At 40.9% G+C, this 18,642-nt stretch overlaps 1 protein-coding gene across 4 annotated transcripts in view; it reads left to right on the top strand.

Annotated features, from left to right (window-relative positions):
• The window catches only part of lrmda (leucine rich melanocyte differentiation associated), a 1,080,961-nt gene extending 1,062,457 nt beyond the window's left edge, over nucleotides 1-18,504 (top strand). For all 4 annotated transcript variants that reach the window (XM_038783193.1, XM_038783192.1, XM_038783195.1 and 1 more), the window contains one exon: nucleotides 16,830-18,504. In XM_038783193.1, coding sequence (XP_038639121.1) covers nucleotides 16,830-16,909 — 80 coding nt within the window. In that variant the 3' untranslated portion in view covers nucleotides 16,910-18,504. The remainder of the gene's footprint in view (nucleotides 1-16,829) is intronic.
• Nucleotides 18,505-18,642: the final 138 nt, after the last annotated feature.

Genomic DNA, 18,642 nt, shown 5'->3' with positions numbered 1-18,642 from the left:
AAGAAAATAAATAAATACTTGCATTTATATAGTGCCTTTTCCAACCTCGGCATCCCAAAGTGCTTTGCAGCCAATGAAATCATCTTGAAATCTAGCCACTGACCCAGATTTTCACAATGATGGAGAGCCTCTCTGTCATGGCGAAAATGGTGAAGCAGCCAAAAGTCCCACCCAAAATGTGGCATTTGCCATTTTTTGCAGGGCAGGAATGCATGCGCAGTTTCTGAAGCCAGCTGGCCATTATGAAACATTAGCTGCCTCCACCAAATTGAAGAATGGGTCTGAACTTTGTGGATATGTTTGGATAGCCAGGGTGCTGCTTTGGAGAGGTAAGGTGCCCATTTGGATCTGGTCCCAAACATCTTTGTGGCAGTTAGTAACCCTTTGGTGTAGGTCAGGTGCCCTTTCAAATTGTTAATTTGTTAATTGTTAAATTTGTAATTTGTTAAATTGTTAATTGTCATTTTCATTTCATTTAATAGTAGACATAAATATGCGTAAGAAGTGTATAACTCATTACTGTCACGTTCATCAGAACTGTCAACAGATTTGTCAAAATAAAGTGTCAAAACTGGCAGAAGCACCTGTCAGAAACGCAAGCCAAAGGAAGTTGTCAATGCATTTAAAAGCGCTGCCCTTTAAATCTTTGGGGGGGAAATGGAGTATTGCTTGCCATTTCAGTCTGTCTGTTGATGAACTTGAGGGCTTCTATTACTGGATTAGAGTTGATAGCTGATTTCACAATCATCCATGATCACAAATGTGCCTGCTATTTCACAGTTCGATTAACACCTATAAATGATTATCGACTCTGATATGGGACTATGAATTCCAATGCTTGTTATTGTAGGAGAATGTGCACTTGAATTAAATATTCGTTGTTTTCAGGCTTTATTTAGCTCAAGAAATGTAAATTTAGAAAATTAATTGATATGGTTGTATTTTCTTCAGTATATTGCTGCCTTGGATTGGCATTAGGTTTGCCCAATGTACTGCTCTTCAATCTGCAATATATTATCTTGTTTAAGAAGCAAGTGACTTCTATCAAAACTTTACGGATGTTGACGAAAGCGGGGTACCAAGATTTTCAGTAGTATTATTAACTGATCTTCAAATTCATTTTTTAAAACTCCTCGTGCTTTTAACATTTTTGTTGAGTGATATTTGGTGGTGGTGAAATCTCGTAACACTTTTTGTTTTACACTTGGAAAAATTATACTAATTGTGAGTTCATGGTGAGCTGACTATCACTAGAGTACTTGTCCTGCACAGTAGTGTAACTCACCCACCCTTCGGTTTGTTCAGCAAGAACATTGGGGTGAGTTTTATGTTTCTCAGGGGGGGGGTCTGGGAGCCTAACCCGATAGTTTGCCAATTCCCACCAACTCCCTTCATACAAGCCGAATAAAACGTGGTGCAGCCAATTAGCGGCCACCCACAGGGAAGATGCCCAATTATAGCTGGATTCCAATCTCAAAATCTCCCTCTTGCTCCCGCCCAAGCGTGCAGTTAGTGCCAGGATCAGTTTCCCAGGCCTATTTTTAAACACCATGCCACAGTAAGCTCTTTTGACTCGAGTCAACATAATAAATAATGTAGTGTTATTTTTGTTGCAGCCACATTCACATTGTTATTTGAATAACACGTTGTTATGAAGGCGCTAAGAATCAGCTCTTCGGGCCTGTACCTCATGCTGCAGTAGAGTAATGCCAAAGTCATGGCTAGAATTGTAAAGTCTCCCTGTTCTCAGAATCAGTTTTTATTGATCATATTGAAGGCGCAAAAGCAATTAAAAATTGTAATTAAAGATCACGCACACACTGCCACCTTCCCACACAGTCCGCTGGTACATTCAACCATGGTCCCAGTGGTAGGCCTTGGCGGCTGCTCATTTTAGGTGGCATAAAACATTCCCAAACCTGTTTAGATCCGATACAGAACAATCCTGTAGGTGAAGTAAAATTGTGGGCGATTGAATTGTTAACAAGCTTAATAGTTTTTAAATGTTTCAAAAATGACATCCACCCAACTTCTGGACTGTCAGAGATTAGTGTGATGACATTGGTCAGGATCTTCCACCCTTCCCCGTGGCGGAAGCAGCTCACCATTGGCCGTTTTGCATGGCTCACCCATCCCGCTGCGGAGAAATCCATCGTGCAGAGGTTGCCTTCAACGGGAGGCCAGAATATTCCTCCCATTGGGTTCGTGACCCAACGTCATGAGACTGGATTTTCAGTGAGCACAGGGCGGCTGCACGCCCAATTTCTAAACCTAAAATTCACCCTATTCTTCTCCAAGTCTGCACTGCGTTCTCTCCATACTTCAGTGGAAAGGTCTTACCCCCAGAAACTGCCATGATAAATATCATTCGAATGTGCATTTCACCTGATCTCATTTTAAGTCAACAATTGATTTTGAAGTAAGATTCAGTCAGCAATTGAAGAAACCTACATTTCAAAGATTTCAGCACACTCATAAATGCTCTGACGTGTGAGGGATACCTCCACCATTGCTTTTACTTGGACCGAGTTGTAAGCATTGCTGAAAGTAATAGTTTGTCATAGTGATCTGCGCCACTTTAACATACATTTCAGCAAGACCCACGCAAAGCAGATTTCCCAGGCTCCCCATTTTTGTTGCATTTAAGTTTAAAATACTTGTCTGAGAATTATTCCGAAAAGAAGTGTCCCATGCTTTTTCTAGGACTTTGTGTTCTAGATCTCATGATATGGGACCCCCTCCCTATCCCCACCCCGTCCCTGGTTAACTTTCCATTAATCCCAACTACTATCAGGCCCCACATCCAGCCACCACTATGATCTTTCCCCCAGTTACTCACTCCCCCAAATACATCTGCCTGCTCCTTTCCTCCCAAAAGGCCTCCAGCCCATCAACCAGTTTGCCTGTGGACAGAAACACCACAGAAAATACTTCAAAGCATCTTTGCTACTAAATTCTGCAGGGCATCAGAGAAACCCTGTCTTCCAGGTTCGCTAACCTCAACAACCAAACCCCTGCCCCTCCCCCCACTGCACGATAACATTTGTCTCCAGGCTAATATATCCAGACCGTACCTTTTCCTCTTTCCTGTTTGAATGGACCCTAGTGGATGTCAGTTGTTCAAGGTTAATTCAAAGCAATCAATATATATTGAAGCAACAACCGATTCCATTCCTGCATATGTTTTCAGAAACTGCGAATTGAGTTACAGGATATAGGCCATTAAAACAAAATGAAAACGGTCAGTACACATGCTACATTACAGATATTCAATGCACAATTATTGATACCTAGTCCATGTTTATTTTATTTTCAGTTTCTCTGATAGAATGAGAGTTAGCTGTTACATGAAATTGGTCAGGGTGGGCGCAAAGAGGTTGGGGAATGAAGGTGGAGGGGGGGGGGGGGGGGGAAGGGGAGTTCCACAACCCTTAAAGTAATTATAGACTACTTTTAGACAGTGACACTGCTGTGGTCATTCAAAGTCCAGAGGCCACTGACTGTAATGAAAAATATGTCACTATTAGTGCTGTGGATGCATAATAGTATGTCAAACAGTCACTATATTCAGTAATTAATAGGTTTAAAGTGTGCAACCATTACAGATTTTTGAGAATAAATTCTAACTCAATATTGATTTTTTTTTTATTGATTAACCACCATTTCGTAGACGTTTTATGATGCAAATGACACAATCTCACTCGCTGTTATGTTATAATAGATTGTACAAAGTGGCAGGATTTCATTTGACCTGAACTCATAATATGGTATTTTTGAATTTATGTCTTGCCACACTAGATTCTAAAATATTATATTTGCATCCATGTATGTGACTATTTTAATAATTTATTACCAAAAACAAAACTGGTTTCAGTGCATACTAATTTATTTGGCAAAAGACGCCCAATCTTTGGAATAAGATTAACAATATTTGCTTCAATACATCTTTATTCAAAAGAGGAAAGGTAGATATCGCAAGGCATTTCATTGAAATGTAAATGTATTTATATCCATGGGCAGGCTTCTCCCATCCCTGGGCCGGGCCGGAGAATCCCTGCGAACGGGCCACGCCTCCCCGACGCCGGCACGCGATTCTCCGCAGAGCGAAGCATCAGCGCCATTGACGCCGGCGTGCTTGGTGCGGCGCCGGTCGTGGGCCACTCTATGTGGCCGGCACGCCGATTTTCGGGCCGGGATGATCAAAAATGAAGCCGAGTCTCACCGGCGCCGTTCTAAGCTGCTCTGGGGCGGCGGGACCTCGACGTGTAAGGGTCAGGTGGCGGCCTTTGAGGGGGGGGAGTTGGGTCCGTGCCCGGGGGAGGGCCTCCGATGTGGCCTGGCCCGCGATTGGGGCACACTGATCGGCGGGCCGGCCTCTGTGGCTGGGGACCTCCTTTCCTACGTGCCGGCCCCTGTAGTCTTGCACCATGTTGCGTCAGGGCCGGCGCATTGAAGGAGGCCACTGCGCAAGCGTGCGCTGGCACTGCTGCGCATGTCCTCGTTGGCACCGGTGCAACTGCGAATGCGCAGATCCCACGGCGCACAGTTTGCACCGGGAATGTAGCTGTAGCGATGCGGACCACTCCAGCACCGTGCTGGCCCCCTATAGGGGCCAGAATTAGTCGCAATGGTGTTTACGAAGGCGTGGACACTCTGCCGCGGGATTGGAGAATCTTGCCCTATCTTTCATGAAAATGTTGATATAATCTAAAGAAACATGTAATTATTGTTGTTTTACTTGCAACAACCCGACTTGTTGGTAGAAATAATATTAATGAATAGTTTTGATGCAGTCGTAGATTCTGTCCTGACAACAGGCCTAACCACCGTGCACATTCGTTTCCAAAGTGGCGTTGTACACACTAAACTAAAACTACTGTAACATAACAAATTTGGTTTCTAGCACCGAGGGCCTTCTTTACAGAATATAATCTTCACACTTAAACATTGCAAGGACAATTAATTTTAGACTGTAATCAGTAACCTATTCCATCAAATAATAAATATGCTTTGCCTCATTGCTACTGTTTATCTAAAAGAGCAAATCAGTGCTTAAAAATAAGCAGACTATCCAAAGGCCTTCTCTGTGAGACTGAACACATGTTACTGATTAATATCATGGTGCTTCTAAAATCATTTTTATATTGAGAGCACCCATTTAACATTGTAGATTAATTGGTTACCTCAGCTGCAAAAATCCTTAAATTGTTTGGCTCCTAGTAACAAGCAATTTATGTTGCTGTTTATTGCATATTATAAGAAAAGAATACTGTTTCAGATTGTTTTTTGTATCTATTGCTCCTTTAATGAGTTGCTCTTTGGCAATGCATAATACTGCACTGTAAATGGACAGGCCCCCGTGTCCTAATTTTATGCAGTGGAACTGCCAAGATTTGCTTCCAAGCATCGCTACAGTGAAAAATGGTATGCATTTTCTTGATAGTCCATGTGGTTGTAGAGTATAAATGGCTAATGAATTACAGATGAACATTGACGCAAATTAATCTTTTTGATGTCCCTAGGTTATATGGCAGGCATTTAAAAGTTTAATCAATACACTAAAGTTGAAAACATGCAGGCACTGCAGTTGTTTGGATGTAATAAACATTAGGGGAAAACTGGAGACTTGTACTCAGTACATGTATCATAATGACAGGTATTTATGTTTAATGGACTAAATATTTTTTACTGGAAGAGAACAAATGTCAGTTTAACTTTGAAGGTTTTGGATTTAAGTTAGCAATTCAGTCTCCGGGAGATGGCTGCCATATCAAATAGTCAGTAAGGAAGTGAAAATCTAAACAATATAATGACTAATTGGTTCTGCCTTAACTTAATGATGCAAAATTGTCTGGATATTTCTTTTTGTATATTAATATTTTCTCCTTTCTGCACAATATCCACCCTAAACTGGTTATGACATTTTGGTAGTCTAGCTTTAACATTTTCCACACTTTGTTGGAATGTGTTTGTTAAATTTACCAAACCTTTCTGAAACAACAGCAGGATGAATGGTAACTATGCAGTCTAATGTTGATGTAGACTGATAAACAGTATGTATGAGATATGTCCAGTCTAAAATAGCACTGCCACTATACGCCCTATCTCTGCCTAACCCCATAATTCAGTCTTGCATGTGGTTATGGATGTCTGGGCTCTGTGAGTCTATCTTTTTCCTACAGGTATTATTTCAGCCCTTTCAGATAATAAGGAATGTTTAATTGCATTGTTAATTGATTTTTTTGCACTGCATTATTACCATGATTGATTGCCATGTTGATGAAAATGTTAAATGCAGCTCGTGTAAAGTATCAGGGCAGTGAGGAGGGAGAGGCTTGCGGAGAACAGATAACCTTGATGTTAAGAGCTACATCCTTTGGATATGTCTTTCCTTGACATATTGATGGCTCTGGAATGGGAAAAGCTGATTGTATGCAGAATACAATCATTAAACCCACTTCAGTGCACTGTTGATTAATTTGTTTTTTCCTGAAGGTTCTAGTTAAACAGAAGGCCTCAGTAACCTCAAGAGCAGCAATATTTCAGAGTGGAAATTGTGTCTTAACTGATTTTCTCCTCTTCCGTTCCATCCTCCCCACCTCCCTACCCCTGCAAAGAAATCTGTTTCCATCATCACTACTGCAGAATAATCATTCGCCACCAGTAGCAAATCTGAAGACAGCACATACCCACATCAAAGCTGAGCAAGTCAATGTCATTCAAGGATGTGGAGATACACTCCCATTTTTAAACAAAGTATGACATATGAGGAACAAAGTGTTGATTGTTCCACTGCCAAATTGTACATAATGGAAACATTAGCTTCAAGATAACTTTTAATCTGTCAGACTAATGGGTTCTTAATGTGTATAGGGGTTTAAATGTATGCCAGCCATGTCTGTATAAGGTAATATACTTGCGGCCCGAGAGAATCTGGATGACTGTACGCTCGACACAATATGGTTTATTATTGTGTGTCAGCTCATCATTCTGTTCCCACGGACTTTGAGCTGCTTCTCAATTTTCCAGAAACAGATTATATGAAGAAGAGGCTGAGATTTCCAGTTATAGATGCATTGCTGCCCCTCGAGTATATTCTGATAAAGCTGCACCTCACCATCATGAATAAGTTACGCTGAGAGCTTGGGATGCAAACTTTTTTCAGAGCTCGCATGCTTGCCTGTTTTACAGCCTGCCCTTGTACTGATTCTCTACCTTTTGCTTTATGGTGTGTTCAACATGTGGAAAAGAAAACTTGAATGTCAACTTTTCCAGATCAGATTGCAGCCGATTAAATCTCCTCAGTGAACATTAAGGGATGGAAATACAAACTGACAGTCTTTACATTTGTAATCGCCATCATCTGTACCTAATTTTGGTTTGTTAAGTTGTAAGTTATCAAAGTTAACAAAAATAAATAAAATAAAAGCATAAAGGTTTCATATTAAGAAAATGCATTTATAACACATTTCTCTTAGTGTCATTTTCAATTTGTCCACTCGAGACATGGAACTAAACAAGTTGGCGCTGACAGTGAATACATCTTTGGTCTCCATCAATTATTGGTTATGACATTTGGTAAAGCAATAGTTTATGGAGACAGAATTCCTTTTGTTGGAGTCGACAGTATTTTTTTGACAAAAAAAACTCTAACTTACAAAAAAGCCTGTTCATATTATTTCAGATTTTTAAAATTGGCGTTCTGAATCATGAGATTTGTTACAAAATTCAACTGCTAATGGAATAAACCTGGAGACCAACGTGTTACTGGAATCCTCCCACTTGCAAAAAAGGCTGTCATAACTTACTCACAAGTGACACCATGGGTCAATCCATATATGTAACACAATCTTCAATCTCAGTCTGTTTTGAGTTTAATCTTAGCAAGGGAGTTACGGTTGGTCAAGGCACTCCTGGGATAAGAAGGGGAAAATGGACCAGGATTCCTCTTCTGGCTGGTATCAAAGCTCCCGGCTGAAAGTGCCTGTGGGTTGTTGTCAACTAGTGACATCCTCTACAATTGAATCAGTGCACATGATAATTAATAATAATCACTTGGACAAGATGCCAAAGGATAGTCGTTGATCATGGAATTGTAGCCAAAAAAAAAAGAAAGTCTGGCCGTTCAGGAGAGAAAGACTGAACATTGGCAAAAAAGAAAGGGTAAAATGAAAAACGATTCTAAAATGAATCAGCCTGTCAATATATTAGGTGTAGAATTAGTATCCTATAACTACATATTACTGGCAGATTCAAAAATAATTACAGGTCGAGTATCGGTAATCTGAAATCCTCGGGGGGGGGGGGGGGGATTGAGTTTCGGATTTCAGATCATTTTGCTTTTCGGATACTGTATATAGGACTAGGCCTACTTAAATTACAATAGCCTAAGCCTAGGCTAGCTATAGTCTAAAATAAATAAACAAAATAGCTGGAAAAGTCATATGTTATTACTGAATAATAAGTAAGAAGTCTTACAACACCAGGTTAAAGTTCAACAGGTTTGTTTTGAATCACTAGCTTTCGGAGCACAGCTCCTTCTTCAGGTGAGTGAAGAGGTGGGTTCCACAACCCGAAATATAGACAAACTCAATGATGCAAGACGATAATTTGAATACGAGTATTTGCAGGTAATTGAGCCTTTACAGGTCCAGACGGAGTGACTGGAGTGAAGGATAATCAAAGGTTAAAGAGGTGTGAGTTGTGTCAAGCCAGGACAGTTGGTAGGATTTCGCAAGCCCAGGCCAGATGGTGGGGGGTGAATGTAATGAGACATGAGTCCAAGGTCACGGTTGAGGCCGTCGTACTCATGCGTGCGGAACTTGGCTATCAGTTTCTGCTCGGCAATTCTGCGTTGTTGCACGTCCTGAAGGCCGCCTTGGAGAACGCTTACCCGAAGATCAGAGACTGAATGCCTTGACTGCTGAAGTATTCCCCGGCTGGAAGGGAACATTCCTGCCTGGCGATTGTCGCTCGATATCCGTTCATCCATTGTAGCCGCGTCTGCATGGCCTCGCCAATGTACCACGCCTCGAGACATCCTTCCCTGCAGCGTATGAGGTAGACAAAGTTCGCCGAGTCGCACGAGTATGTACCTCGTACCTGATGGGTGGCGTTCTCACGTGTACCACCATTACTGCAAATGTTCGCATTCAGAGTATCATCTTGCATCATTGACTTTGTCTATATATGTTATTGTGGAACCCACCTCTTCACTCACCTGATGAAGGAGCTGTGCTCCGAAAGCTAGTGGTTCAAAACAAACCTGTTGGACTTTAACCTGGTGTTGTCAGACTTCTTACTGTGCCCACCCCAGTCCAACACCAGCATCTTCACATCACTGAATAATAAATACGGGGTACCTGTAATAAATTTCCACTTATTACAGAGTGCCATCTGTGATTCAGCTTGTAGGAGAGAGTTGAGGTTGTTGATGTGTCAAAGATTAGGTGCGGTCGGTGATGTACGTGTTGGCTCAGGTCCTGTTGGCTCAGGTCAGGGACGACCCTTCTTAAGATTGGGTGCAATCGGTGAGGTTTTTGTCGACTCAGGTCAGGGTCCTGCTGGGTTGGGTGTAGTTGGCAAGGTTCCTTTTGACTCTAATTGGATTAGCTTGAGTCAGGGCTTGCTACACTAAAGGTTAAGTGCAGTCGGCGAGATGCCTATCAGTTCGGGTCTTGTCAGTTTGGACCAGGGAGTTCTTGCACTAAAGGTCGGGTGCGGTCAGCGAGGTTTGTGTTGCCTCAGGTCAGGAACTTCCCGCACCTGAGGTCGATAAGGTTCAAAAAAAGTGCAGCTTTTGCATATGATTGGTTTTTGGATTTATGGATAAAGACTACTCGACCTGTCTTTCTTAACATACTTACAACATATTTGAATAAGTTTTCATTTAATTTTGTTTTGCAAACCTAGTGTTACTCCTAATAAATTGTCACCCCTCTTTTTTTTGTATACGTTGACTGCGCATTGTTTGCGGTTTTGGATAGATTGCTGTTGTTTCCCTCAAACATTGACCTACTATCTTTCCTCGGAAAGAGATTTAATATTGATGAGCTAGGTTTGTATTAAGTGAGATTTCAAGAAGAGAGACAGACGATCCAGTGCTTTTTCCAAGTTTAGGTTGAGTCTATACATTAAATATTCCAATTTAGATGCATTGAGAAGCCTTTTGTGAGGGTATGCACCCTCTTACAAACAACTGAGAGTTGTGCCAAGCTGTATTTTATCGTGTGCTCTCATTCTCCAGTGGCAAGGTCTGGAATGTATGGATAGTGAGTAACTTTGACATTCATCCAGGATTTTCTTGGGTTCTCTGGGAAACAAAGGTTAATTTTAAGGTCACTTTCTGGGACGTCTGGAGAAAGGACATTAAAGGGAATATGAATATTTTTCATTTTCTTTGAACATTTACTCATTCTAAAAGTCCTGCAGTGGGGACAAAAAGGCTGTTTGACTAACAGGCATAATCAGTTCAGAGTCTGCTGGCTTTCCAATTGCCGTAGGAAAGCAGGACACGTGAAGATGAACGTGTTGGGAAACCAATAGCAGGAACTTATGTGTGTGGGCACAGTGGTTGGAGATGGAGAGTCATGTGATGAAGTCTTCAGGAATGCATTAAAGCAGATCTGGCCCTAATAGTGGGAGAATTTGTAACGGTAATTTTGGACTACCATCCAGAATAGTTGGATATTAGTTAACAACCGGAGCATGTGTTATCCTCATATTACAGTACATTGTCCATACGCATAACCAAGTTCTATGTTCCAAGATTACTTCAAGACTGAATTGGATTCTGAAAATTTAATATGGGGAGACTTGGGAGTAAATTAGCATATTTGGCCTAATGATCTTTTAAATTCTCATGAATTGTAATCAATCATGCTTGTAAATGAACTCCATCACAAGCTCTCAAACTACCACGGCAACAGTGATTCATTACGGTGATTAAAAAGTCCGCCAATATCTTACTTTTTCATCCAAAATGCATTTTTGCATCGCTGATTTGGAAAGGATTTTGTACAAAATGCAGCCATACGTACAATATCAAAATATGTAAACCTGCCAGTGAGAGGCACGGTGAGGAAAATGTAAGTAAATGGATGGGCATGTTACCATAACTTGAATTGAAAATGACAGGGTTCAGTTGTTGCAACACAATAATCCGGAAAATTACTTTTGCATTTTGAAAGTGCACAACTGAAATGTGAAACACCAGTAAACATTTGAATGACAATTCCTTAAAAGATAGGGTGCAGATACCAGAAATGTTGCTTTTATTAAGTAGAAAGTAGCTTTTACATATATATATATATGTATACCAACACCATCAGTTCTTACCACTTATTCCACATTGTTTTCATGAGCTAACACAGGTGCCATTTTCTGACACTGTTTGTTGCCATATGGCTATGCCATGAGCACTTTAAACCCAGAATTATGACTGAGGTGGACATTGTAAAAGATTTTATGAGGAATTTAAGCAAATATAGATTATGCGAAAGACTCATTGTGCAAAAGCACCACCCTGCTTGATGAAGAGCCAATTGAGTCAGAAGGTCTCACACTGTGATCTGATTTCTGCAGGGGCAATGGCTGGACATTAGGAGACGGGAAAAATTAGCAGAGGTTTCCACCCCTGATCGCCACCTTAAAATTGCCATTGTGGAGGGATCAAGTTAGGCTTCCTCTCTATATTGTCCACGTTCAAATAGCCTATTGGTTTGACTGAGGAGTGCCTTTTGGAAAGTATGAGAGGTCTGCAGGACCATGAATCTGTAATCCAATATGAGTGCACTACCTTAAGAAAGGGGACAGGATCAGGGAAAGGGTGGGGGGAACAGTTTTATTACAGTTTAAATGACCAAGGAAGCTTCTGTTAATGACAATATTGAAAACAGTTCCAAGAAGGGAACAAAAGCATAAATACTGATAACTCCCAGGGTGCCTTGTATTCCGCACACATTGATGTCATCATCTAGTGTTAAAGGCACTGCCACTACTTCCAGCCAATTGGAAAGCACCCACTTTGAAATAATTTTATTTTAAAGCCTGAAGATAGCACAGTGGTTAGCACTGTTGCATCACAGCATCAGGGATCTGGGTTCAATTCCGGCCTTGGGTGACTGTATGGCGATGCACGTCCTCCCCGTGTCTGTGTGGGTTACCTCCGGGTGCTCTGGTTTCCTCCCACAGTCCAAAGATGTGCAGATTAGGTGGGTTGACCATGCTAATTGGCCCCTTAGTGTCCAAAGATGTGCAGGCTAGTCAGGGTTATGGGGTTACAGGGATGGGGCGGGGGAGTGGGCCTAGGTATGGTGCTCTTTCAGAGTGTTTGTACAGATTCAGTGGGCTGAATGGCCCCCTTCAGTACTGTAGGAATTCTATTCTATTCTATAATTCTAAGATGATAATGAAACAGAATTCGCACAAGACGGAATATTGTAATATATTAAACATTTGAACACTTTACAAATTTTCTGAGCTATTATAATTTTATCCTGTGAATTTTTCAAGTCACAGAGTAGAGTCTTTTATTGCGTGGAAGGGAGGCCTTTCAGTCCATTGAGTCCATACTGGCTCTCCTTGGAGAAATCCAGTCAGTCCCACTCTTCTGAATGACCCTGTAGCCCTACAGGTTTATTTTCTTCAAGTGACCATTCAATTTACTCTTGAAATCATTGATTCTTTTCTCTTCCACCACACTCACGGGCAGTGAGTTCCAGGTCATTACCACACACTGTGCAAAAAAAGTTCTTTCTCATGGCACCCCCTGCATCTCTTGCCCTTTTGTACAATTTCTTGGTACTTTGTGTAGTTAAAATTTAACTGTTCAATTGCAACACTTCCTTTCATAAAGTAAATTATTCCTTTATTTGTATGATATGTGAGCTTCCTATTTTAAATGAGTATTTTTTTAGAGCCCCTTTGAAATCTAGTTTTTCCAATTAAGGGGCAATTTAGCGTGGCCAATCCACCTAGCCTGCACATCTTTGGGTTGTGGGGGCGAAATCCTCACAACATGGAGAATGTACAAACTCCACACAGACAGTGACCCAGAGCCAGTATAGAACCTGGGACCTTGGAACCGTGAGGCAGCAGGGCCAACCCACTGCGCCACCATGCTGCCCTGAAATCTAGTTTTAACAGGTACACATGAAAGTTGTAAAATATGGTTGGCTATCAAATCACAGCTGCATCGCCTAGTGCGGCAACTTCTCTGCAAAACCAAGCCTTTTTAAAAAAAAAATTAAACAGTTTCAGACCCCAGGAGTTCAGAATTTCAGCTGACTTTTACTGTCACTAGCTCGAGCACCTTTATCCCCAGGCGAACAGCAGCAGCTGGAATTTATTTCCTGCTGCCAGAGAGTCCGACTGTTTTATGATACATCCAGAAATTCAGTTTCTTTAATATTCGAACCTTTTATTCGAGGTGACAGCTGCTCACACGTTGCTGTACCGAGCACCTCAAGTAGCGAGGGTTTTCAGAAAAAATGAGTGTCCCGTCGCTACAAGCTCACAATGTAGAATGACTGAGGTTATCCCTAGGCCTCTGAGCCCCAACCTCCCTGACAGAACAACCGCTGGTAACATAAAACTTGACTACAGTTTGTAATGATGTCTGGGGAAAACTAGGCGGAGGAGCAGCAGAGAATACTGCAAGTGATAGGAGATGATGTCAGATTCAGTTAGAAGTGCAGACAGTGTTCGAATATGGTTGGCACTAATATGGTACCAGTATCTTTCTCCTCATCTCTGTTTTCTGTCACTGCTCACAAGTCTGGGCCTGTCTCCACAACTGACAATGTCTTTTCAGATCATGTTATTGCCAGCGCAGAGTGCACTCAGCACATCATCACTCAGCTCCTTTGTTTGAAGCCTGGTCTTTTGTCATTAATGCACTTGATATCTATTTAAAACTGACGGAGAATATGGGATCTGTTTTCCTGTCTCGAGATCATTGACAATATTAATACCACATGTCCTTGCTTCATATTCTAAGCACTGACACCTAGCTGCAGTCTCTTGCATTCATCAAGTGGCTCTTTCACCAGGATGTCTGTTAACAGTCCTGTTTCTAATCCGTCAGCAACACCAGCAGATTGCAATCACCAACTGTTAACATAGCCTACAAAAACATGTTCTTAACAAGTCACTTCATTTATTTTATTTTGGTGATGGGGGTGAGAGGGCTGGAGAGGAGCATGATAAATCTAGTGTATAGGGGCAGAAGCCAAATTTGTTTCTGGAAAGAGCTGATCCGGATAGCCTGAAGGCATTGACTGTTAAACATTGCCCAGATATTCCTGCAATTGTGAGTTTGGATCCCACTGAAACCATGCAGCCCCCTGTCAGCATCTGGGCTTCAAGCTTATCAACAGAATTGCTCCACCTGGCTGACCTTGGGTCAAAGTACAAACGGCAAGAACTCATTCTTTTTGCTTACTGTCCTTCTCCAAGTTTGGCCAGTGACTTTGTTGAGCGCTATGGCTACTATCAGTACAGTTGCGTATCTTGATGCAACTTCCTGCCAATGATCTTGCGTGCTGTGGAAGGAGCGAGCAAATTCTAGGGTCAAATCTGCCTGCGAATAGTTAAAGAAATTGCAAGGTAACGTTACGATCAACAAATTGATCAACGTTTACATGTTAGGGCTGAACAAAAGTAGTTTAATGAACCAATTAAAAGGCATTACATTGCACAAAATATGATTCAATAATTTAGTGTGTAACGTTTGGGTGTCATATCAAGTGGGGGAAAAAATCTCCCTTTTGCACAGTTGACGCATCATCCTTACACCTTAGCATTGTTTCCTCCCGAGACCAACATGATAGTGCCATACATCTCGTGAATCATTATTTTCCCTGCATGTTCTCTTTTCGAGAATGCCATTTCCCTTCCTGACACTGTTTAATCCTAACTTCCCTCCATGAGCCTGTCAATCCCTTCTGGAGATCATCATCAATGGTGTTCTTCTCCTGAGATCAGCTCTTCCCAGCATGAAAGGCCAAAAAAAATGATAGACTGATACCATCCTCTGCTAAAAAATTAAGAAGATCAATAATAAAAAAAAAGTCCAGAAACTGCAATTACATCAAACATGTCAATATATCACAATAAAGATAAAGTTTTCACTTAAATAAAAGAATCCTTCAGATCACTGAGACATAGCTGCCTCTCATATTTGAACTTGAAGACACTGTGTAGTCTTGTTCAGGACCGTTTGATGAGGGCTGTTTGTTCTTCTGCCTTCCTTGGTGAATTATTCTGCCCCTTTGTAGCCCGAGTGCAAATAGAATGAAAGCACCATACATTCAAATGTGAAAAGAGGACATCCAACTTTGTTTGGTTTGTCGATAAAATAACCAATGAGTGATAGCTGACGTATGCCTGGTGTGTTATAACTGCTGACTCACTGCAGTTCTTTACTTGTCCATTAACCAACAGGCTCCATTACACACTGTTTGTACTGCACAATGAGCTACTTGCACAAGTTCAATTAAGATATGCCTTTCAGGAATGAAACGATGTGATGGTGTTTTCTCATGATGGGAACGGCTGTATTAATATAATTGCTGTACTGTACTGTCCTGACGGAGTAAATTGAAGGTTTTGTACACATCAGGAAATTTTAGAAAATACGTCGAAAAGAATTTGTGTAAAGACTCATTTATTTGGTCTCAGATGAGGTGCTTTGCTTGGCCTCATACATCCTGGATAATAAAATCGAAGATCAGTAAAAGTTCTTTCCGTAGGTCGCTGGAATGTACACGCTTGGTGAGGCCTGGATAGGTCTTGGTTGTGATGTCTCCACAGTCAAATAGCCCATGAATGCTCACTGGGGAGGCTCAACTGTGAATAATGGTGACTTGGGTGAGGTGCCAAAGAAGACTATTCACTGAAACTGCAACTCAGCAAGAAATTAATGCCCTTGGGGATGAGGAACAGAGAAAACTTTGTTTTAAAACTGCGCCTTGATTTAATACATGTGAGGTTGTGCTCACTGCAGGAATAAGGAATGGTGGTACTAAAGTTTTATTTCTTCCTGATTAAGTATTGCCCCTTGCCCTCCTCTTCCACCTCCTCCTCCTCCTCCCCCCCCCCCTCATCTCCCACACTTGGATAAAATTCAAAATTGCCTCTAGTCTTCCTCAAATCAGTCGATGAGCTGGAAATTTAAAGCAAATTTTTCACTTCCCCCGTCAGTTTTCTTCTGTGCAATGGCTGCGTTCTAGCTTCTCTGATTGCTCAATTTTTGTAGCATTTATAGGCATTTGTATCTTGTAGACTTGCATTCAGGAAGGTTGATTGAGGCTGCTCAACTGCTTTACACTTTGTACATTAAATAGGCATCAGAAAATTGCCTTTTATCTCTTCTGTGTGGACTAAATTCAAACCCCTAGCTGAAAGGGAATGTTCTAACCCACACTATCGCCCAGTTGCCTGACCGTCAGATTGTATCTACAGGCTCTGTTCCTCGAGATAACCTTATCTTAAGGTGTTGTCTTTCCACGGTCCACTGTGACAGGCCAACTAATTGAAGTGCTTAGTGTGTCAGAGGGAACAACTTTATTCCCAGTTTAGCCATAAAGTGATATAACCTGTTTTGGGATGGAGTTTTCCACCTTCAGAGCAGGAAGATACTTTACCTGCCTCAGTGATTATCTTTATTCCTGTTTCCTGAGCCATAGAATAGCACTAAGTTTAGGTTTGGCAGGAGATATGTACAGCCAAATGGACATCCTGGAAAAGAAAAATATGTAAGTTTGTTTTCTTTAAATAAAACTAAAAAAACAATATATTTACTGTGTTTTTTTTGTGTGTGTTTGTAGGTGTTTTTGCAAAATGCCGCTATGTCTATCACGGAAGACACTCAGAGGGGAACAGATTCATCCGTGATGACCAGCTTTAAGAACAATTATGTCAGGCTACCTGCTTTCACCTTTTCATATATTATATATATGTTATATTATATTCAAAGCTGAAAATTTATTCAAATACAAAGAAACACAGAATACAATGTCAGCCTGCTAGTGTCTTCTGCTGACTTTGCCATGCCTGTCAAGATCAACCTTTCAGCCTAGTCTGAGCAGGCACATAGAGATTGACATGATTGCCTTTAAGCAGGTCCCTTCTATCGCCATGACAGACAGCTGCACCGAGGCTGTATGCCTGACAGGATGAGCCTCATGATGGATTGCCTGGTACAACTGCTGCTCATGGGAGGGCAGAGGTCACACCTGAGGTTGAACTGAGCATGCTTATTGCATCACACCAAGTTCCAGAAAGTCACATTAAGCCCTTACTGCACTCATTACAATGACTTGTTGTTGAGTAATGGGAAAATTCTGTTCCATTTTATAGATGGCCATGGACAAGATGAAATGAATAGTCATATTAAACCGTAAATCCCATTGACTGACCAACATTATTTCAGGGACTTTATCTTGATTTATCTTTTGCCTTATGGGTCTTATTTTGAGGTTGGGAAGATTAAATATCAGCTCCATTAGATGAGATTCTCTTTTTAACTTTGATCAGTGACGGTTCACTAACAAAATTGACAACTCTAGCAGGCTGAATAGATTGCACTTGTATCTATGTGTGGCTTTGACTTTTGATGTATTGAAAACTCAGTCTACCTTTACTGCAACTTTTTTCTTGAGCAGCAGATCATTTCTGAATGGTGTTAATTTTTTTTCATGTCACACTTGCTGTCTCTTACCCTATTTGAGTGGGATTTGCAATTAATCAGTGCTGTAAAAGGTGGAGAAGAGAATCTTTAGGGGCTCATCCTCTTCTTGTGATTAAAACCTATTCAGTTGTGGTCAGTCTTTTCTGTAAGAGGCTTTTCAGTTATTTTTAGTGCAAACAATGCAAAAGCAAGATAATCTGACAACATTAAACTCACTATCTTCTATACAGTACTTGTATTTGGCCACCCTCGTTCAAAATGGTGCAGCATTAAATTCAGTCAGGTATTTTTCTACGTCTACACTATACAATATTTGGTTTTCTACAATGGACATATTGCCGTTTTATACTTAAGTGTCAAAACATTTTGTTATACTTGTTTTTTTGCGTAGTACAGCACTGTGGTTTTGTCATATTTGATGTAACTAAACGTTTGGATGCATGTTTTCTATACATAACTTTTCTGTGCTGTCTTATTTAATACAGATGATGTTCTAGGAATCTTGAGTTTACAGTTTTCGGTGGATCCATTGAAAAATTGAGCAGTGATGAGTAAAACGTACTGTAAAGCAGATAGCCTGTCTAAACAATATGAAATGATTACAAGTATTATTTACCTACGCTAAGAATGTTATGTTACAATATTTAAACTTAAAGACTAACAAAGTAGATTCTGCACTTTATAAATCTGTGCATGATATCCACTGCAATAATTTACATTCCCGTATTTTGCAAAACATGCAGTTAATAGCAATTTGTTATCTAATTCTGATGACCGCTTCACTTATTAATAAAACAAAAGCATTCACTGAAGTGTTGGATTCTTCTTGGTCTGCTGAAAGCAGTTTTCTTGTTCAACTTTGAATCTTCAGTATAGTTTCCGAACTTAACTGGAGCTACGGGATTGTAAGTGTATGGATAGTGCTTGAAGTAGGATGTAGCTATTTTCAG

This window comes from Scyliorhinus canicula, chromosome 22 (assembly GCF_902713615.1).
Source record: "Scyliorhinus canicula chromosome 22, sScyCan1.1, whole genome shotgun sequence".
Taxonomy (NCBI): Eukaryota; Metazoa; Chordata; class Chondrichthyes; order Carcharhiniformes; family Scyliorhinidae; genus Scyliorhinus; species Scyliorhinus canicula.
The sequence above is the reverse complement of the archived record's forward strand: the minus strand, read 5'-3'. Positions and strand labels throughout refer to the sequence as shown.